Source organism: Mustela lutreola, chromosome 1 (genome assembly GCF_030435805.1).
Source record: "Mustela lutreola isolate mMusLut2 chromosome 1, mMusLut2.pri, whole genome shotgun sequence".
NCBI lineage: Eukaryota > Metazoa > Chordata > Mammalia > Carnivora > Mustelidae > Mustela > Mustela lutreola.
In genome coordinates, this window is record NC_081290.1 from 149,218,500 (window position 1) to 149,242,362 (window position 23,863).

The 23,863-nt window shown below is 37.5% G+C and overlaps 1 protein-coding gene across 5 annotated transcripts in view; it reads right to left on the minus strand.

Moving 5' to 3' along the window:
* Positions 1–23,863, minus strand: part of GAB1 (GRB2 associated binding protein 1) — a 125,408-nt gene that overhangs the window by 33,409 nt on the left and 68,136 nt on the right. For 3 of the 5 annotated variants that reach the window (XM_059176282.1, XM_059176289.1, XM_059176273.1), the window contains exons 2-4: positions 13,160–13,454; positions 2,433–2,658; positions 1,989–2,069 (exon numbers count right to left, since the gene is read on the minus strand). In XM_059176282.1, the coding sequence (XP_059032265.1) occupies positions 1,989–2,069; positions 2,433–2,658; positions 13,160–13,217 (365 nt within the window). In that variant the 5' untranslated portion in view covers positions 13,218–13,454. The remainder of the gene's footprint in view (positions 1–1,988; positions 2,070–2,432; positions 2,659–13,159; positions 13,455–23,863) is intronic. The other 2 variants (XM_059176266.1, XM_059176258.1) reach the window with 1 other exon arrangement.

Here is a 23,863-nt window from a genome sequence, read left to right on the forward strand (position 1 = left end):
TCCTTCTTCCAGTGAATCCAAGGGACCATACTACTATATTGCTATAAGGTCATGGTTTTCATATCACTCATCTACTTGGAGAAAATCCTGTTAAGGGTCCCAACAGGCTGTGGGAACTATAAGAAGCCCACAAGCACCTCCACCTGGTTCCAAGACTACCACTGCTGACTCCATATGGCTTGCCAATCTTTTGTCCTACTCTCCTCCAATGGAACCCTCTACTCCAGGCAAACTCCCCTCTTCATTCGTTTCCTCCCAGGCCTCACTTTTACCTTGCCTTTCCCTCAATAATTTTAGGCAGGTTGCAAATGACAGGGTCCTTTCCTTTCACCAACCAATGTAGTTCAAATCTTACTCTTCCTTTGAAGCGTTTCACCCTCCATCTTAAAAACACTTGCATGTCCCTTCTAAGAATTTCTAATGCAACTACACATATTCTAACATTTGCATTTCATTGAATTCAAACAAGTGAGTTAAGAAAAGTTAGAAGTACAAGGAGTAATAAGTTCCCTGCCCTTGAGTAGCTTATATTTTAGTGAAGAATAAATTAAAATATTAAGCTATTTCTAACTCTGGTAAAACACAGATAAGGAGGCACAACCAGGATGCTATGAAAACACAGACAGGCATTTAGTCCAGCCCGGAAGTTTGGGGGAATGTTTTCTAGAGGAATACATGCCTGACCTGAGTCCTGCAGGGTGAGTAAGAGTTTGCAAGGCAATTCTCCTGAATTCATGTACAAACACTTAACACTTCCATGTTCTGACTTCTTCAAAAGCTTCACTTAAAACTCTAAAGGGACTGTATCTGAGGGGGCTGTATCTTACATAATTAGTCTGTACCTTCACAGCACCCAGCAAAAGAGTGGGCACACAGTGGGTACTTCATAAATATTTCTCAATTATCTGTCATTTCTGCAAAATATAGATACAAAATATATCTGAGCAAGGACTCTGAGCATAATTTCTAGTGCAACAGGAAAGCTGTAAAATCAATGAGATCAATGAAAGATACCATATAAAAAGAAAGTGTACTGAAAACTGCCACTTAGCTGCTGGCTTTTAAAAAGCTGATACTGAAAGGTAGTTGTGAATCTCCATAAAATAAAATCTTAGTTAGTAGCACAGGTAACAAAGTTGCGAATGTGTAATTTTAAATACTCACAGCAAACAAGCAAAATCAAGTTAGAATTTGGTATTATTAACTAGTGTTGATTTATAAAAAGATTTCTTTTTTTTGCTCTTACAGGTAAAATCCCATTACAACAAATATGCAGAGACCCATCTTTGGAATATTTGTATCCCATTATCTCAGGGAATAATTCACCGCAACTAAACTGTGGTTCTTGATAAATTCTATATAAAAATTGAACAAGCACTTTGTATGATCTTAGCCCAGTAACAGTCACATTCTCCATGAAAACAACATCTCTTCTGATATAAAAAAATAATGCTTAATATCCAATCATTCTGTTTAAAAAAATCTCTCACATCTGCTATGCAATTCATTCCCACTCTTATATATTGCAAATCAAGATGTAAATACCCTCAACATCACTGGTTGTCACACTGCTGCTAATGGCAGAAATGGGCTCCCTGATCTTCATTTTCTGGCTCCAATTCTCACCATTACCTCAGGCCTTCCAATTACTCAACGGCAAATGACAAGAATGACCAAATTAAAATATCGTATAGCTTAGCAGAAAAGAAGGGAGCAGGAATGAAGATGACTTGGAAAGGCTTTACGATACCTTTGGGCAAGCAATGAAATCCACATATGTCTTTCTACTTAAAAATGGGTAACGTCAGAGTAAGCTCTGCTTCATTGCTAGGTATGACGATTGGTAAGTTTTAGTTTTTAGCGATATATCTGATTTCATCAAATTTCACTAAAACCCAATTTGTATATCCTGTAGAATTTGCTATATTGGGATTTTACCTGAATAATTAATTTCTCACACAGATCCAAAGCAACCACAACACACTCACTGCAATGGAATCGTTTTGCTTTCAAAATCTTCTAGTAGTAGGTATTCCTCTCCTTCTTCAGAAACAAAAGATGACCCTTGGCTGGTTTACAATCACATAAGAAATGGAGCAAGATCACCATTTATAAATCAGTGAAATCTGTTAAGCAAGTAATACTGTGAGTCTGTAACAAAGACTATGAAACAGGAGACAGATTTCCAAAAGAGCCTTGAAGGTAAAAGTATTCTTTGCCAAGACAGCAGAGAACATGTTTCTTCCATAAATCTCCTGAGTATCAGAAATGTTAGAGGAATATACCCTGAATATAGTAAGCCTAAAATACAAACCTAAAGAGTTGGGTTTCTTTTAAGCCTTCGAATCAGAATTGAAGTTTAAAGGTAAGATTTCTAAGTGTACACACACACACACACGCACACCACGCACACACAGGCATCTGTGGTTTACCTGGTGGGTTCAGGCTTCTTGCTTTGACAGTTGATTAGCAAGAGGTAGTCTTGAGGATCCTCCTGGATGCCGAGGGTTTCTAGATGTGGTGGTAGGTTAATGAGCTGGTACGGAGGTGGTGCGACAGCAGAGGATGAATCCACCTGGGTGGATGGTGGTGCTGTATTTACAGCTAAAGGTAAATCAGCCGGCGCTTGTAGGGAGCCACCAGGTGGCTTCACAGGATCTGCAATGCCAAAACGTAACTATCATCGTCTACCCCTTTTAAGAATTTTTTTCTTAAATAAACTACTGGAAGGTGTGGAGATAAACTTTAAACTCACAAAAGCATGATAAACCATGACAATGTCAGTTAAAACAAATACTACCTAAACAGCAACATTTATACAGGAAATAATTGGCTCTGGTCAAAGAGATCCGAAGAGTAGGGCTCCTTCTTCCAGAGTCTATAATAAAGCCATGGTTAACTTTGCCTTGAACAGTCTTTAGTTTTAAGGCTACTGGCAATGACCATGTTCTACCATCTTAGCACAGGAGACAGATTTTTTCCACGATAAAAAACAAATCCAGGGGGCCTGAGTGGCTCGGTCAGTTAAGCATCTGACTCTTGGTTTCAGCTCAGGTCATGATCTCGGGCTCCTGGGATGGAGCTCTGTGTCGGGCTCTGTGCTCAGCAAGGAGTCTTCTTGAGGATTCTCTCTCTCTCTCCCTTCTGCCCCTTCCCATCGGTCACTCGTTCGATCTCTATCTCTCAAATAAACCTTTAAAACAAAACAAAAAACCGAAGTGTTTCCTAAGCCAAACCAACTATCCAAGGAGGCCCATCTCATGTGGTATCGACAGGCACAAGGATCACCTCTTTGTCCCATCTTTATTTTGCTGTTCATTCTTTTCTTTCTGCTCCTCAGCAAACTAAGGAGAAATTCTAATTGTGGGATTCATGTTCAGGGAAAGAGCTTTTCTTTAAGACATCTCCTCTTCCCTCAGCTCATAGCCTCAAGTACCATTTACTGGATTTCCGTAATATTTTCAAGCAGAAGGGGACAGAAAGTAAAGGAATAATTTTTTAAGCATTTAACAACGTTTTGAGAAGACAGATGAAACTAGCTAAATTGTTTAGAGTGAAGTAATTTGAAAACAAGTTGAAAACCTAGAGATAAAATCCCACTGTAATCATTGACACAATCAAGTAAGTTTTGAAAAGCCCAGAAGAAAAATTCTCTATTAGTCTGGTTAGGAATAGAAGGCTATACATCCAGAAAAAGATCAATGCTCAAATAGGAATAACCAAATTTGTTTACTGTCTAAGTCAGAACAGAAAAGCCTGGGTTGAAACTGAGATTTTTTTTTTACAACAAAACATTCCCTAAAAGACAATAAAAAGTAATAAAGGACTTAATATGTTCAAGCAAATAAAATCTGGCCTGTTAAATCACCAGGGAGGAGCTCCACATCAGCTCTAGCTTCCCCAGATACTACAGATTAAGTCCATAAGCTTTTGATAATGTCTTTATGTATTTAACTTTAATATCTGTATATACACCCCAGTGAAATTTATGTACTTTGTGTTTTATGACTCTTCTTCCTGGCACAGAAGCTCATAATTGTAAAGCTTGAATAATAATACATAAATATGGTTAAATATGTTTATCTTTATTTGTGGTTCCCCCAAACAAACAAAAGGGCTCAGAACTGCTATGCATTAGTTTGCCCTACATGCTGTCGATGCTCAACACGGTTTCATTCACCCAGTGCACTCACCGAGCACCTTCTCTATGTCCTGTTGGAAGAAACCAGAGGCACTCCTAAATATTCAAGACCCATTCAACAGAATGTGCAGTGTGGAATTTGCTCCTTAAGAACTATGTGAGCCCGGGGCGCCTGGGTGGCTCAGTGGGTTAAAGCCTCTGCCTTCGGCTCAGGTCATGATCCCAGGGTCCTGGGATCAGGCCCCGCATCGGGCTCTCTGCTCGGCGGGGAGCCTGCTTCCTCCTCCCTCTCTCTCTGCCTGCCTCTCTCCCTACTTGTGATCTCTATCTGTCAAATAAAAATAAATTAAAAGAAAAATTAAAAAGAACTATGTGAGCCCATACGAGACGTTAATTAAGTCTAAAGACTTTTTTCTTTTGGAGAGTCTGGCCTGAGTAAGTAGAAGTTGAGCTAATTTCTAATGTTTTTACCTCTGCCCTGCTGCAGGCAACGTCAAGTCTGCACACAAGCTCATCTAATAAAATCTAACACTTTATGCCAGGAGTTTATTAATTAATTCTTCCTTATTTAGGATAGGTGAGAAAAGAATAATATTTTGGGGGGGACATTTATATGACATAATGCCATAAGTTCAGTGGGAACTCATAAATATTTCACTGTATCTAACAGATGATTATAAATAGTGCATATAACACACTCTATGAAATAATGATTTACTGTCTGACTCAATTACAAATCTAAAAAATTTATTTAAGGGGATTTTTAAAGGCTATAGATTAACCAGTGAGTTAGTAAATCCTTGTAGATTATTTATCTTTTAAGGAAGAGCTTTCAAAAAAATATATACAATACTGAAGAGAAAAAAAAAAGAGCAGAGTTGTCAGACTGTAGGATACAGACTATATCCTGTAGGATGCTAGAGCCTGTAGGATACAGTAAGTGTATCCTACAGGCTACACTTACTGTATCCTACAGGCTGTATTCACAAATAGATTTTACATATGTCTCCTTTTTGTACCATACAGGTATGGTAAAGTTATATAATCCCATTCAATTTTTAGTTCTGACCAAAACAAAATGAAATTCAACACTGGAAATACATCACTATATAAAACAGTATGAGATTTTTAATCTTCCAGTATAACTCCTAAAGTAAGTTTTCCAGGTGGCTGTTTCTATAGATACACTTTTCCTTTAAATTTTGTTTTTAAATTTGATAGTTGTACACTAAATGAACTGAGTGATTCATCTTAGGTAGGAAAAGAATCACCCAGCCAGGCAATCACATTTGTCTGACCTTGTTTTATTAACACAACGGTACCATCTCATTTTTAACCTTCCATTTCTCCCACCTATGAATGACTAAAGATTTTTTTAATCCTCTTTATAGATGCAAGATCTTCTCAATTTCTGGAAAACAGAAAAAAACAGTAGGAGTCAAAGGTTCCTTTTTTTTTTTTTTTGGCCTTTGTTAGTGATTTCTTGAAGTTAATATAGATATGGTATACAATACACATTATTTTAAAAAATTCTTTTGTTTGTCCCTATTTCTGCTATTTGGAGCTCATTCCTCAAAAACACAGATGAATTCAGTTGCATTTAACACTGAGAGAGTGCTTTATCAATGAATATATTTTACAGTTTATTTTTCTATTTTGTGACTCAGACCTATTTCCACTTTCATGCTATTACAGTGAAGGTAGTGGGGCAGAGCTTCATATATTTCTTTTAAATTTTAGTTAACATATAGTATAATATTGGTTTCTAGAGTACAATTCAGTGATTCATCATTTACATACAACAATAAATGCCCTCTTTAAAAACCTACCATTCATTTAGCCCACCCCCAACCAACCTTCCTCCATTACCCCTCAGTTTGTTCTCTACCATTAAGAGTCTCTTATGGTCTGTTTCCCTCTCTCCCTCCCCCCACCTTCCATATGTTCATCTGTTTTCTTCAAGTGAGATCATATGGTATTTGTCTTTCTCTGCGTGACTTGTTTCATTTACTGTAATACACTCTAAGAGCTGCATCCAAAAATATAATATCTTGATCACAATATGGGAAAGCTTACATCTAATTCTAGAGAGAACTTCCATTATGTTTACCAGCACACTCCCAAAAGAAAAGACCTACACAAAGCCATGAAAAGCAAGCCCAATCATTCCAAATAACATGGCATACAGAGGGCTTTAAAAGAGAAGGGAACCCTGCTCTACCACTTTGCCTCAGATAATGCCCTGCCTTCAAAGTCTTCATCTGTGGGGTTATTTTCTCATATTAATATTACTCCTGTTACTCAGCTCTGCATATTTTTATGCAAGCATTGCAGTGTGTCTAAATATTCCTTAATAAAAAATTTCTGGTGAAGATTAACCAACTGGTCTAAAAAAAGAAACTTCTATTCCACTATATAAAGATGTGATTTGCCTCATTCTACCTGACAAGTAGTGGAATAGCCACGTCTGCTGCTTTCTGCCTCACCTAGGTTTCTAACTTACTGCTCTAAGTAATGCTGGTATCAAGTTTCTGAGAACCAAATATCAGTTTAGGATTTGCTTATGTGTGTAAAATTATTCCCTGTCTCTTAATTCAAAAAGCAGGAAGAGTATAATCTGCATCTGTTAAAGGCTTAATAAGCTGCTAGAGCAAATTCTTAATTGAATTTTACTAAGAAAGCTAGTAAGTACTGGTAAAGTAAGTCTTAACCAGCTTTCAGTGAAGAGAAGAAGCACATTATCATGTGAGGAGAACCACAAATAATAAGTTGGTCCTCATGATCCCTGGCTTAATGCACAGTTTTATCCTATTCGGAACCATAATGCTGTGGTGTTAGTGTCCCTCACAGGAGTTGGGGTGTCTACCTAATGCCTCTAAAAATTCAAAATAATACATCTGCACACACATACACATACATATACAAACACACCAAAAGGCATAAGCCCGGGGAAGCAACCTGATTCTTTCTCATTGGTAAGGAGACCATTTCAAGGTCAATGTGACAGGTTCTCTGATTTTATGACTACTGCCATACTGTATCTAGCATGTGGTGATAAAACTGAGGTGGTGTTCATGTCCTTGTCAGGAGACCAGATGAGATCCTTCTGTCTCAAGATGGGCTACATTTGCTGATGGGATATTTTTTGGTTTCTACTACAAAAATTTTACCTTTATGTTCACAATTAAAGATAAAGAGGTCAGGGTTACTCTGTTTCTATTAATTACTAGTTTACCTGGTCTGTTGTAGAATTTCTTTTTTTGTCAAGAGAAGCATTTTGACTGGCTATATGTCTAATTATTTTAATTGGATCTATTCTAGCAATACAGATACTTAGCAAATAAGAGTCTATGCATGAAGAGTATGCACTATCATCGATGCTCAAGTAACCATCTTCTCATTTCTGAGTACACCATTTCTCATAGAAGAACATTTTGTAAAGGTAAATCTAACAAATGGATACAAACAAGAAAGAGCAGTAGTTGCAATTTTCAGTGAAGCAACCTGCAATTTCTTCAACTTATTTAATTAAAAATTGAAGATCTTTAATCATAGTCCAATCTATTTAAAGTATTTCAACAGAAATTTTTTTTACTTGTCATGATTATCTCCTTAACAAATATTCTCAGGAGACTTTAAAAATAAACCTTTAGGAAGTACTGAAAATGCCTTAATTCTTATCCAGAAGTATCATGGCATCAGAATCACTTTTTTAGAGTTCTAGGTACCTGAGCCACTTCTTAGGAGAATGAATGAATCAGTATCTCAATAGCTTGAAAATGTGTAAGAAAACAAAAGCCGAGTAAACACTCTGGTTGAACTGGTCCTCAGGAGAATACAAATTAAAACCAGAATGAGATACTACTACACATTCACTAGAATGGCTAAAAGCAATGACTGATGATACCAAATGTAGGTGAGAAGATAGTGTAACTGGAAGTCTCCCACATCGCTGATAGGAAAGCAACAAGTACATGACCTAAGACGGAGCGATTCTGCCCATGGGTACACACCCACAAGAACCAAGGGTTCATGCCCCTCAGAAGGTACACACACACACACACACACACGGCACAACTCACAGTAGCTTTATTTATATTAAAACATAGAAACAACCCAAATGTCCATCAACATTCAGACAGGTCCATAATTTGTGATCCGTTCATACAACGGAATGCTACAGAAGAGGATGAAGGACTCCCACCTCCATGCTACATGGATGAATCTCACGGACTTCTACTGGAAAAAAGCCAGACTCAATGGTTTTATTTATATGAAGTTAATGAATAGGCAGAACTAATCTATGGTTATAAAAGCAAAATCATAGTTATATTTGAGCTTTTCCCCTTTGTTTTTACTGGGAAAAAGAATGAAAAAGCTTTCCAGGTGGCTGGAAATGTTCCACCTCCGGATCTGAGCAGCAGTTTTCTATTTCTTTATGTAGACACAGATAGATATATAAAACTATGAACTGTATACTTAAGATCTGTACCTTCCACAGTAGTAAGTTACACATGAGTAAACAAGTAAATAAAAAGAAACGTAAAAGTTCTCTAAAAAGCACTGCTTTATAGGAAAGGGAGCATATGTATATTGTTATGCTAGTTTTCTAAAGGGAAGAACACCAAATGGAGAATATCACTATTTTTTAAAGCTACTATTAGATCTGGGCATTTTGAAAAGGCAATTCAACTGACTGATAAAAGGCAACATTCTGATCTTGCACCCTGAAATTAGACCAGGAGCCTTTGCGCCAAGCCTGTAAGCTGTTTAGAGCCGTTAGGCTGTGTTTCCTGGTACTTGTGGAGCAGATTTAACAGCTTCCACCTTGGTGTAGAAACAAAAATAAATCTGCACATTTCCAAGAAAAACAAAAGAAATTCATCTCTACCCTCAAATCGCTAAATAAAAGCATTCATAGGAACTGCACATAGTTCAATGAGCTAGAATTTAAAAACAGATTCAGCTTGCCAGCATTCTGAGTATTCAATAATAGCAGTGGTCACCTGGGGCAGCGGAAATAACATGGTAACGATATTTTGAGAGGTTCCTGGAATCAAAACACGGGTCAGATTTTTCCCCTTTCCCTTTGTTTTCAGCAAAAACTAGTTATTCTCACAGGGACCATGGATAGTTATTTTCTCAGACTATAATATCCAAGCATAGGATATTTCTTCCCACATCTAGCCTGACACGATTGGAGTGAAAAATGGTTTGGTGTCATTAGTTTTAAGCCAAGAGTAAGAGCATACTCAGCTCTGAAATGGGAAGAGCACAGGACTCCAGGGACAGATCTAAGTAAAAACAAAAACACCTTTTATTTAGTGATTGGTGGTGAGATCTATTTGGAAGCAAGAAAATATAAAGCAGTGGTAAAGTAAATGGAAGAACACAGACATTTTGATATTTATCCTGTCACAGTAAATTGTACGAACGTGATCACAAAGGATAATAGCAGTTTTCTGCAGTTTAGGATTTGATACAAATCTTTAAATGCGTGGATTTTTTTTTTTTTTTTAAAAAGGCATCCAGCAAAGTCAGCTACTACAAATGAATACAGAAGTAGAGTGGTTAGCTTTAAAGCCTTTTTGCAGTTTTGCTACTAGGCATGAAAAATCAAAATTATAGAGTAAGATATTTTTGTGGCTCCTTGATACTATACAATGAAGGATTGTTCATCTTTCACTGATTTATGGCTTACTGATTTATTTACAACTTTATGATTTATGAGGAGCTCAAGTCTTCAACAACAGAGTAAGACATTTCTAACTGTGGCTATCTGGGAGAAGGCCAGGATGAACTTGTAAAAAATCTATATTGCAGAATTTAAAAAACAAATGCAGCTGCATTTAGATATAACTCATAAATTACATTTAGAAAGCACTAGCAAATTGAAGTCCTTAGTGGCTTTTTTTAATGAAGAGATAAAAAATGAGTTATGATTAGCACAGCTGTTCTTGGTAACCAACTCATTATGTATATCAAATGTGACTAATAATACTATTAATTTTCTTACAACCTTCCCCTTTATTGATATTGTGAAGATAAAATATTCACAAACTGAGAGTTTCATTCAAGGCAATTGTACTTTATCTGTTTTAAAAGGATTTGGGAGTTTGCCCCCCTCCCTGTATCAGTTAAGTTTATTAAGTGAAAAACAGACATTGTGACTGATTCTGACTACTAATATCAATGAAAATTTTCCACTAAGTACAAAATAAAGTGCTTAGTATGTTATCAGCTACAGTCACAGAACCATTTAAAACTACCTAGGCTTTTCATGACCTTCTTAAGACAAAATTTGCTATTTGTGCTTATTTATTTCCTCTTTACCAGGACACTTATCTACCAATATTACAATTCCTAGAGAATCAGCCTGTCTCTATTAGACAGACTGTAAGCTCTATGAGGGCAAGAACTATATTAACACAGTCCTATAGTATCATACTTTTATGTATATAATCATACTTACATAGTAAAGTATGATTATACACTACACACACACACACAATGTATCTTGCACTCATCAACTGTAATGAATTATTCTGATATGAATCCTTCCCCACTAGATACTCACTCAGTTCTAAGTTTGTAATGTTTGCCATCTGTCTCCCTAACTAGTCACCTAATAATGTGTAGGTTAAACGAATGTCCAAAGCCTAGTAGAGTGCTGGCAAAGGCAACAATTTGGTAAATTAATGAATCAATTTTCTAAAGCAGACAAAACTTTCCTTTTTCCCAGAGATTACTGGATGTTCATCAAACTCTCAGATGATAAGAATCATTCTAAGGTGGACAAATGGATCAGACTTCATGCCTTCAAACTCACAGAGTTAATCTCAGATACTTGTGCGTTCGAAATTCTTATTTGGGGAGGGGGGTATCAAATCCACCCACCCCTAAAAGGGCTTCCAAAAATTAGACTTCTTTTTTTTTATTATTAAGATTTTATTTATTTATTTGACAGACAGAGATCACAAGTAAGCAGAGAGGCAGAGAGAGAGGAAGGGAAGCAGGTTCCCTGCTGAGCAAAGAGCCTGATGCGGGGCTCAATCCCAGGACCCTGGAACCATGACAGAGCCAAAGGCAGAGGCTTTAACTCACTGAATCACCCAGGCGTCCAGACCTATTTCTTGACTGAAGAATGTATCTCCTCTAGGAGGGTCTCTCATTTCCTTTGCTAATTATATTTAGGAGAATTATACCGAAGACAAAGAGAGACGGAAGAACACTTACTAAAGTCTTTTAGATCAACTGAATCCATACAGGCAACTGATAAGGACAGAAGTCTACTTTTATGTCACTAAAAACAAAATCTAAACTGAAAAGGTAGCAGGCAAAAGAACATCATCAACTCAAAGAGTATACAATGACTTAAATTATTTTAACTGAAAATCCATCATATCATGAAACTGATGTAGCATCTTAATCCAAAAATTACCATTACTGAGTGGTCATTAAGTAACCACTAGAGAGCTATCTCATTTGTGACTTCAACTTTAAAATCCTCCACTGTACTCAAACATAGACTATATATTCAAGAAGAAAGGAAAGGAGTTTAACTAGAGTTAGAAATAATATCCCCATGCCCACTTAAAATGTGAACATACTTAGTACTTCACAAAAACCACTGAAGCCTTAATTCCACACATGAAACAACTTCTTGAGGCTTTTAATCACGAGAGCTCAGTTGAAAAGCTCTAGCTCATTAGCCACCTCCTGTCTACACTGGATGCCTCCTTTCCTGTCTCAGTGCTGCCCCCTCAGGCTTCTGGATTCCCTCACAGAGGGGTTTCCCCACCCCGCCGGGCCAATCCCAGTCCTGGAAGGCTCCTTCTTGCAGGCTGCCCACTCTCCAGAAAGGAAGCAGCAGGCTGACCTGAGCTAATTAGAGATGATTGCTCTTGCACTTCATCCAAAACTTGATGTGGATTGTTGATGCAATTTTTCCAGCCCTCACCAAGCCTCCAGCTCTCCTAAATATAGATCTATGGAAATGTACACTGTAATGTGAATATAACCATGAAGATGGTAAGGTCAAAGACCTCAGGCCACCTTTCTTTTTGATTTTTGGCTTTACGAACCTAAATGTGTGTTGGAGTCTCCTAGATAGGTGTTCGTTATAAAAGGAAGAGAAGCAGAGAAGTGGACAGGGAAGAAGTGGTCAGGACAGCTACATAAAAGCACCTGAAGAGGAATTCCACCTGTAAGATTTTTCATGAGACCTCTACCCACTCAGCTCTTCCCAGGACAGGCACTCCAAGTCTCAGCTCCTCAAGGAACTCTCCCCCTGCCTTTATCATTCACAGCCCCCTGCTCCAGTCCTGTAGAATGCTGTTCCACCTCTGGGTCCTTGCTCTCCCTTGCCCCTAAGTCTAGGGGGTTCTGTAGTTCTTTCTTCACTACCGTAGAAATACTACTTCCTTCAAAAACCTACAGTTTACCTGAGAAGCTTTCCTCCACTACATCTTATCCAAACCTTGAGCTCCTTCTCCCTCCATGCTCTAAAAAGAGATACCTAAAAAGGCGATATCCTAAAAAGGATACCTCTGTGTTAAGCAAACTCATTTGTTACTTGTCCATCATGTTTTGTGACTGATTGTCACTTGTTTTTCATATGCACTGATAATCATCTTGACTCTTTCCTAACTTCATAATCCAACATAGTTTTTGGATTTTCACATAGGTGAAAAATAGGCAAATGTCAGCAGTGCTATAAGGTTCAACCTAATATATACAGAATCAAGGAATGCTCTTAAGTAAGTATGTTACCTTTTTCAAGACATTTATTTAGACACTGCCCCACAATGGTTAAGTCTCCTTAAATCCTAGAAAAAATTTCTCCCCAAACTGATTAAAGACTTTAGTACTTTTTTTTCCCCACATGTTGTTTGTTAGCTATTATAAAAAAACAAGCAATATTTTTTGTGTAATTGAAATAACAAAGAATTTCGTAACAGTTCTAAAAATGCAGTAATAAAGGAGAACTCAGGTTGAATAATAAAGTCTTGAGCTTACCTTCTTCTGTAGGATTAAACCCACAGATGTCACAAATACAACGAACCCACTTATTCATCTCTTCCTCACTGTCTGCTACCAAGTAGAATATTCGGTCAATGGTGTTGATATCAAAAATGTAGCTGTTTTCAAACTCTTTTTTATTAAATGTCAACCCAGCATCAACTTGCTGACATAAGTTTAAATCAATAATACGGATAGGCTTCTTGGCATGATCATTTTTGTAATATTCCAAGACATCTGGATCTCCAGTTAAGCGACCACTGCGTAACACAAACCATCTCCTCTTCCATGCCTAGGAACAAAACAAAAATATCCATCTAGTATTAGTTTGACAGAAATTTTTCAAGAGAGTGCACACTTATCAGACTAATTTTACAAAGGCATTGTCTAGAGAAAGTCACATACGTTTTCTTTGTTTTGACAGAATAATCCACCACTCCAGCAAAATTTACTGATGCCTCAATTAACTTAATAATGTATCTATATATACATATTTTATGTACTATTAGACCTTTTAATAGAAGACTGAAAGACACTGATTGATATCAGAAGATATTACATTGATATGTAATATCAAGTCAACAAGAAAGACTTAGTTTTTACTAAATATAAAAAAGCAATGGTTTCAACAAATGGAACCAAAGTAGATATCCACATGTAACAGAATGAAGTTGGAATCTTTACATCATACAAAAATTAACTGAAAATCGATCAAAGACCTAAAGGTAGGAGCTAAGACTATAAAACTCTTAGAAGAAAACTGGAAAAAGCTTCACAGATATGACACTAAGAGTGCAGAAGAAACACAAAGGAAAAAAATAAGTGTACATCACAATTTAAAACTTAACATTCTGAAGGACTCGATCAAAGAGTGAAAAGCTAACTCACAGAATGAGAAAAAATATCTACAAATAATTTATCTGACAAAAGATTAACATCTAGAATATATAAAGAATTCCTACAACTTGGTAACAACAAAAACAAATAATCCAATTTAAAAATGGGCAAAGGATTTGAACAGATTCTCCAAAGATATATAAATGATCAAAGAGCACATGAAAAGATGCTCAACATCACTATCATTAGAGAAATGCAAATTGAAACCACAATGAGATGCAACTTTACATACATTAGAATGTCCGATATCAAGAAAGCAGAAAATAACAAGTGTTGGCCATGGTGGCAGAAACTGGAACCACTGTGCATTGCTGATGGGGATGCAAAATGGTGTAACTGGTATGGAAAACGGTATGGCAGTTCCTCCAAAGATTTCAGTTGAAAGTAAATATTTAAGAGAATTGAAAGTAAGGTCTCAAACAGGTATTTGTACGCCCATGTTTATAGTAGCATTATTCACAACATTCAAAAGCTAAAAGCAACCCAAGTGTCCACTGTTGAATGAAGAAATGAATAACATGTGGTATATACATATAATGGAATATTATTCAAGTCTTAAAAGGGAATAAAAATCCAACACATTCTATAACATGGATGAATCTTATAACATGGATGAATCTTGAGACGTGAAATAAGACAGTCACTAAAGGACAAAAAACTGCATGAAAATAAGTGAAATATGTGATAAATGAATTAGCCTGTCACTAACGGACAAAAAACTGTATATGACCACTTATATGAGGTACCTATTGGTAATCAAATTCAGAGAGACAAAATGCAGAATGGTAGTTGCCAGTGGCTGGAAGGCAGGGATAAAGAGTTAGTGTTTAGTGGGTACAGTTTTAGGACAATATACAGTTCTGGAGATGGACAGTGGTGATGGTTACACACAAAAGTGAATGTACTTCACGCCACTGAAACTGTACACTTGAAAATGGTAAAATGGTTAAAATGGTAAATTTTACATTAGGTATATCTTACCACATTAAAAAAAAAAAAAGCAAAGTTTTTCAAGCCTTAATATCATGCCATAAAGAATACATAAAGATACTTAATACATAAAGATACTTCAAAAGACTCCCTCCTATTTTAAGCTATAGATTTTTCTCTCTCTCTTGTGTGTGTCTGTGTGTGTTTGGGGGTGGTGGGTACAAGGAGCAGAAGAGGGGGAAAAGGGTTCAGAAGCTTCCCTGACTTTTCACCTGAAAAGCAAGCAAAGAAATGGACTGTGTCTTTCTTCCGGTCAGTCTACTGTTCAAAGACCACATGGAAAAGATCTGTATTCTTTGAGTACAGATTGTAGTTTTCCTTCTCCTTTTTCTTTTTCCTTCTCATCCCAACAAACATATATTGGCAATCTGGATATACACTCACAATGCATTCTCTCTAAAGCTTTGGTAAATTTTAAGTATGATGCTATGCCTGAAGAAATCTAATATTCTTGTACTGTATCTCTCCTTGAAATCTGCATTGGTTAAATAATAAAAGCAGAGCTCAGTCAGCTTCAGCAGTCTTTAAGCCAACAATTCTGCCCAGAAACAATACTAAACACTACTCCTCTCTGAAGGTCTTCCTCTTTAATAACATGGACAACTGTACCCACAACTGAATTAACATGGGTGCTAACTTCAGGTTTAACATTTCAATAGATTCTATTAAAAATTAAAAATCTTTAAAATGGGGGCGCCTGGGTGGCTCAGTGGGTCAAGCCTCTGCCTTCGGCTCGGGTCATGGTCTCAGGGTCCTGGGATCAGGCCCCGCATCGGGCTCTCTGCTCGGCAGTGAGCCTGCTTCCCACTCTCTCTGTCTGCCTCTCTGCCTACTTGTGATCTCTCTCTCTCTCTGTGTCAAATAAATAAATAAAATCTTTTAAAAAAATCTTTAAAATGTATTTTAATAAAAATGTAGATACACTAAAAGATAATCAGCAAGTTAAGTAGTCAGGAAGTTATTGATTATATTGTAAATACCCGTAGGAAGAAAATAAGAGTAGGTCATTAATTCATGATTGCTACTCTCAAGGAGTTGTCTAATAACAAAACATTTACCATACATGAAAAAATATTTGAGAATATAGCAAACCCAGCAAAGTATCTGCAGAATTATTGCCAAATGGAGAGGCACTCCTTCTTGAAAACACTGGGTGCAATCTTTCAACAAGATTAGTAGAAATACCAAAGGCTTAAAAATACTACGTAGTTAGTTAATGTTATCAAGGTTTTAAATTAACATCTCAGTCTGACTAAAGCTCCAAGTAAAGAGCAAATGATTAACGGTGTCCAGAAAGAGAAGGCAGTGGGGAGTTCTTACACATGCTTTAGAAAACACTGAAAAATCATAATGTGTTAATTCACATGAATTTAGAACCTATTTCTGGACTACAAAAATCCACTCAGTTAATATATGACACCTACTTACTTCAGACTAAATAAATATCATCTCTCAGCAAAGTTATGCTTCTAAGGATACCTCCCTATCAAGCAGTAAGCTTGCAAAAGTAATAGAAAAGAAAAGAGAAAAGAAAATATACTTGTATGTCATTTATCTAGGGCCATCAAGGAATATCTTTTAGTAAGTGATTTCTCCAGATAGTGAAGTTTCTGTCTTTCAATACAGAAATGACTTTCTAAAACTTTAACGTCTTACATGGAAATCTTTCTAAAATGCCTTCCTACATAATTCATTGAACATAATTCATCCATTCCCGAATGACTCACTTAGTATTATAGGCATCAATCTCTATTCTGCACTTTTAGGAAAGCTCTCAGAGGCTACTGAACTGTATGGAGGATCATTTGCCCCTATGCTAAATACTGCCCGTACTGCTGTGCTCCTCTAGTTCATCTATAATCTTTTTCATACAGTAGGCTTATCAACTGTCACTTCTCTCTTCTAATACAGTTAGTTATTAACAGGATGCCAAACTGTTTCCTGCTTCAAGAGACATTGTCATGCCATTTCGTGAGTCTGGTATGTTCTTTCCTTGTCTTAGCCAGGCCGACTCTGACGTTCTAGGCCTTCCCTTCCCAATAATGGCCCCAGTGTAAAATAGGGCACGATTTTAGGGACCTTATTACCTAGGTAATATACTTTATTACCTTTGTGGTGATTATTGTCATTCTTCAATTTAAACTTCTTTGTGTTTATTTATTGAGCAACTAATTCCCTAAGCAGACTATAAAGTCCACAAAGACAGTGACCATTTGTCCTTACACACTCAATGCATAGCACTGTGTCTGGTACCTAGAAATACTTGTCCAATAAAGAGAACTCCCCTAATACTCTACAGCTGTAAAATTCTGAGAATATTAGATTAGACAGATGGACCATGTTGAATAGAAAGGTGTGCCTGGAAAAACTCTTCCACATGAGAAAAAAAGAGCTCCAGTACTGAACACATACATAATAAAATAAATATAACTAAGACAGCTTTACCAAAACACAGGCACAAGACACCTTAGGGAAATGACAGAACGAAAAGAATAGAACGTGTCCTTCTGTTAAAGCTTATGTGTCCCTCTTTGCCTTCCGGGTAACTGTGGCTTCCCTGCCATTTCTTCGCTTCTCTGTTGAAATGATACTGTTCAAATTTCAAAGGCTCTTGGAAACTAAAATAAGTAGCCAAGAAATGAGTAGCAATCAATCAGGGCACAGCAGATAAGTTGCGCTCATGATTACAGAGGATAAGAGATGAACCCTTACAGCAGGAAATTACAACATTAAAACACAGACTTTAGCCAACAGCACCTGCCACTTATTTATTTATTTTTAACATAGTCCAAAATGTGAATGTTTGTCTCAGTCACAAAATGAGTCACTCTCATTGAATCTGGCACAGATTAAACTGGAAAACAAAAGCAATTACATAAACTACACACTTTAATAAGGCAGATACAAAGGTTCTCTGGATTATGGTACAAAGCACAATTTAGCCACAGAATAAAGCTTGATGCTCGACAAGAGAACTGACATCAGCACCCTTGCTAATCACAGCACAAAAGCTTCTCTATGTTTTGTCAGAGTGCAAAATGGGCCCACATAAATCAGTCTTTGTTATCTGAAAATATCTGGGATTCTTAAAGTTTGCCCTATTTTTATCCTTGCTGCCTTGGTAGCCCCAGAGAAAGCTGTACATTGCCTTACCAATCCTGCAGCAATAACAGACAAAAAAAGGACAAGTTTTCTAGAAATCTTCAAAACCAAATATTCAAAGCAACTTTACATCAAATTCATGTAAAACATCATTTTCAGTACCGGACTTCCATTACAAGCAGCTTTGCTTGAGAGGAACTATGCAAATTTACTTCGTTGTCTTTTCTTACATGCAATACTCATTTTCAATTTTAAGTTGAGTAAATGGTGCAGTAATAATACTTCATCATCAGGTCTACATTTTGAAGTAGCTTAAAAGCACCCTACTCTAGTCCCAGTGTCTTGTCTCATGGTTTTAAGAGCAACTTTGGCTACTATATTAACATCCAAAAAGAAGTCTATATAGTCCACGGATCTCAATGGAAATATCTTTAGATGAGATACCAAACTAAATATCCATAATGCTTCGAGTACCTGCACTGTCACTTACCCATTCCCTGTGTTCAGGGGCTGCCTGCAGGATGAAGCTCAAACTCTCTGGCAGGCAGGGTACACAGGGCCCTTCGGACCTCTCCCTGTCTCTCCAGCCTCACTCTTTCCTCTCTGCCTCCCAACCACATGGGAAATGACTGCAGCTCCCCTACTGCTTCTGCCCTGCCTATGGCCCTGCCACACACTTCCCCGTGACCCAGAATCTACCCCCATAGACCTAGCTCAGACCCCGCCAGGGCACCATCCCAGAATGGGCCCTTCCACGCTCCCCATTTCCACCTTGATGCTAGTTAATGATGTTTATTTAACATTTCTACAAGTGTGTCTCTTGAGGGCTGGAGCTGTATTTTTTTTTTTACTTTTTATCTTTCTTTCCCTGCTGCCCAGCCCCAAGGAGGTGCTCAGTCTATGTGTGCTGAACATGCCAATCAAAGGAGGCCAAGAATTAAAACATGGAAGATCTCACATTATCTTATGTGTTATGGGGATAATGACGTAACTTCAATCTGCCCTACCCATTTGTAAATGGAGAACTATCAGGCAAGTTAGAGGTTTTTAAGCCATAAATTAATTTGTTTTAAATATGCTACAGATATAAGAGGTATTTTTAAACTTCATTTTTAAAAATTAATTAATTAATTAATTTAAAAGAGAGAGACAGAGAGAGCACACAAGCAGGCAGAGGGAAAGGGAGAACCAGGCTCCCCACTGAGTAAGAGGCTTGACAGGGGGCTCGATCCCAGGACCCTGGGATCATGACCTGAACCAAAGGCAGTTGCTTAACCAACTGAGCCACCCAGGTGGCCCTTAAACTTCATTTTAAAGGAATTTTTATTTTTTTTAAAGATTATTTATTTATTTGACATAGAGAGAGAGACAGTGAAAAAGGGAACAGAAGCAGAGGGAGGGGGAGAGGGGGAAGCAGGCCTCCAGCCAAGCAGGGAGCCTGATGCGGGGCTCGATTCCAGCAAATGGGATCATGACCTGAGCCGAAGGCTTAACGACTGAGCTACCGAGGCACCCTGGAATTTTTCTTTTAAGTACTTTCTGTACTTAATCAAATTACATAAGTTAAACTGAAAACAGGCTTGTCACATTGAGGTAAGGTCTTAAAATAGGTCTACCATATACCCTACAGAGTATGGGTCTGTACACACTGGCTAGAAAGTACAGGTGGGGCTCCATTATCTCCTGGGAAGAAAAACAATCTCAATCCAGGTTAGCCTCAAACCATTACCTTAATGCAATAATATTAATAAATAATATTAATAAATCCACAAAATATGCCTAACTGGCATAAAATGGCAAATGGGCTCTGTTTTAAAGAAAAACACTGCAACTGCTGCATTGCTCTTTTCTGACTTGTCTGTGGCATCACTGATAGACAACATGCCTGCTGTAAAGCTCGCCAAGCCTCCCTAATTCCTTCCTTGAATCCTTTACTGGAAGAATTGATTATGAAAGAAATAACCAATTTATGGGTGGACAGAAAATAGGAGTTCAGGGTGGTCCAGTGATTCTCAACTCTTAACTGCTCATAAGAAGTATCTGGAGAATTTTACTTTAAAAAAAAAAAAAAAAGATGCCTGGAGCTCCATCTCTGACAGTTGGTATGGGGCATTAGGCCTGGCATGGGCATAGACAGTTTTAAATACTCAACAGATGATTCGAATGTGACACCCTGACTGAGAACCACTGGTCCAATGAATATGCAGAATTAGGTTACTCAATGAAAACAGAATTTTAAAAACAATCAGAGATCCTTTGAAGCTTATATCTAATTCCTCAGGCCTTCCACTGTTGCCAGTGAGGTTAATTATTTCTCCTTCTTTGTTTTTGTTCGTATTGGCAAATGTTTGAACTCCTTTCTACTGCTGGAAACCTAATCCATTCTTCAAGATTCTGTCCAAACCTTCCCCTTTCCTCTCCACACCTTCCCTCTGGACTCTTGGCAATGCAGTAGTTACTGCTCTGAAATATCTCTTGCATTGCTATGGGACAGCATGGAACCATCTGTTATTTTACTACATACATTTCCAAATGTTCCAAGTGCTTATGAATTATTTCCCCAACTAGACCTCAAGTTCCTTGAAAGCCAAGACCATTCCTTAAATTTGTAAAGACAGGTCGTGAAGCACTCAAAGCCCCGATGGGATGCTTTTAACGTTTTCTGTTTATTGGAATGACTGCGAGAGTCAGTGAACTGAGATGAGATGATCTCAGGGAAAAAAAAAAGAAGTTCAAAGTTGTTATTAGGTTAAAGTTCAAACTCCTTTCACAGAATGGCATACAGGGTTCTCTAAAATCGTACTTATCTGCCACTCATCTCTCTGATCTTTCATCTCCAGACGACCGCACCAAAAACCAAGGCTCTGTTGTTCTGAGTCTAACATACCCTAACTCTCTTGGCCAGTGAGCTCCTACTCATTCCTCAAGGCCTCTTCTTTGAAGCTTTCCTCAACTCCCCCCAATTAAGGTACCTCCCAGCTACATTCCTATGAACTCTCAACACACAGGTCCCAAGCAGCCCATTAACAAGCCCATTCCCTTAGAGCACTTCAAAAGAATTCTGATGAGATAGTGAGTGAGGTGAGCATGGGGGATGGGGTGGCACCAAGAGGAAGAAGCAGACTCCCCACTGAGCAGGAAGCCTAACTTGGGGCTGGATCCCAGGATCCTGGGATCACAACCTGAGCCAAAGGCAGATGCTCAACCTACTGAGCCATCCAGGAGTCCCTAATAAGGCAGGGTTTAATCTAAATTTCTTCATCAGGCTAATGGTTAAATTAAATAAATGATGAGACACCTATACAGTAACAAATGGATGCAAAACATTTAAAACATGAGATAGGATCTATATACAAAAAATGCCCACATGATAACTGGCAAATGAAAAAAAAAGAGTAACTTATAGAATTATATATACTGTACGATTCCCATTTGCCTGAAATGAATGTGTGTGTACACACAAACTATGTTTAGATAACATGTCTGGAAGGAGACATATTGGAAGTCTTCACTGTGGTAATTCCAGAAATAGGGATGGGAAGGTCAGACAAGTTTCCTGGGTTTATTCCTAGTTTTATTTTATATACTTTTGTATAGTCTGGCTTTTTTCAAGGAGCTTCCACTTATTTCTTCTACAATTTAAAAAAATATTACATGCTTAAAAGGCTTATGTCTAAAAATGCTCTAAAAAAGAAAGTCGATTAATATTTAAAAATTCAGGAATGACATACACAAAACAAAGTTTATGTATGTATGGAAATGTGTACTCTTCTTGCTCTGAAATTAGTGAATGAATTTAGCCTTTCTTTTAAATATAGAATTCCAGGATACATCTGGAAGGAGTCTTAGTCAGGAAATAGCTTAGACAAAGTATAACTACTTTGTTTTAAAGACTGGAAGGTAGGGGTTTAAAAAAAAAAAAGGCAAGTTGGGAGCACTTAAAAGACTTCCCATAAAGTTCGATGGCTATAATATTCATATTATTTTAATTTTCTTTAAAAACCATGTCAGTTAATTGTAATATACTAAATATATAAATATTAAATATCTAAAATAAGCACTTTGGGAACTACTTTACTATTAAAAATATTAAATTTCCAAAAAATATTAAATTTCCATAATAATACAACCAGGGTAAATGAAATAAAGAAAAACAAATTAGCCATGAAACGGGGACAAAAGAAAACCATTTGCTTTAAAGACTTGAGTTGTTTTCCAGGAAGCACCATCTTTTCTCATAGAGCAAAATAAGGAAAAAACAGGCTCGGTGGAAGTTTCCACTCCACTGGCTCTATCATTATGATCATCTGTTCCAAACACACACAAGCCTAAAATTTCCTGTTTTCAAACTATTGTCACCATTTTCTAGCCTGGTGCTATCTGTGCTAACTTTAGCTTAGTAATATAAACAAAAGAATACACCAAAAATAATGCAGAACAATGCCTAGATGTAGGCTAACAACTGACCCAAACCTTTTAATAGGAGTTTACATATATTGCCCAGACAAAAACAAATTAGCAGGACCTGAAGCAACTTCATAATAGCAAAACTAAGCCCCCCCACAAAAAAAATCAAATTTAACCCAGAATTAAATACTATAGTATCTGGTTGGGGGGGAATCAGGGAATTTTATGTTATTAATTAAAAGTACATATAATTCACTTGTTGAAATCACTGTTAAACTGATGCCTACCTCAAAGCCCTGGCATTAAGTCCTACATAACAAATGAAAAAGCAACAGCAGAAACTTCTGAGTATTTAATGTAAACAAAGCAGTTCTTAGACCTTTTCTGTGTTGTAGACCACTTTGAGAATCTGATAAAAGCAATGGAATTTTTTCTTAGAAAAAGGCACACAAATCACATTTTATACAGTTTCAGGGGTTCATAGGGCCCCTGGGGCACATGTTAAGAAGGCCTGAAATAGAACAACATTTTAATACTTCTTACTACAAAGAACAGTATGGTATGAGGCCTTGCAGCCCAACCAGGGAAATTTAGTTACTTGAAGTTCCACAGGAAAATGGGTCACCTCCTGGCACGAACTCTCATGCTGCATCACGGGGCAGGTCGAATATATCTTTACTTATGAATCCTCGTTCATGTTTCTCATCATATGCCCAACTGTCAGGGCTATGGGGACACACTCTAACTCTGGGGGTTTTCACGGCTTCCTTACCCTGAGCGAGAGGTGGCTGAAAGAGGCAAGAGCCTGGCTAGCAGTGGATCCCGAAGTCTGCAACATGCTGAATGACTGGGGCTGGAGGCCTGGGGTGACGAATAGCTGAACCTGGACTGGGAAGGAAGACCGCCAACTTTGGGTTTCTTCTGATCTCACTCCTTTCTTTCTACCCTGTGCCCCGAGAGTCAGGGAGCTCACACTGGGGTGTGGTTGTAGGTGAATGGGATCAGGGAGTCTACTCGTTTTTGGAATCAGACTTCAGCCTTGCCTAGACAAAGGTAGTTGGATTGCCCTGGAACAATTAGTGCTCTTGTGCTCTAACAGTGAATTGGGACAGTATCTTCTATTTACTCGATATTCTGTTATTTTTTGTCCAGCATGAAACTAAACACAGAGCAGGTAATAAATACTTCTTATGTTTAATTGAATTTCAAGAAATAATTATGTGAAATGAAATGAGACAATAAAAGGTGATAAAGAAGGAAAGGTAGTTGGAGTCATATGTAATTTGGCCAGTTAGAGATTTAGAA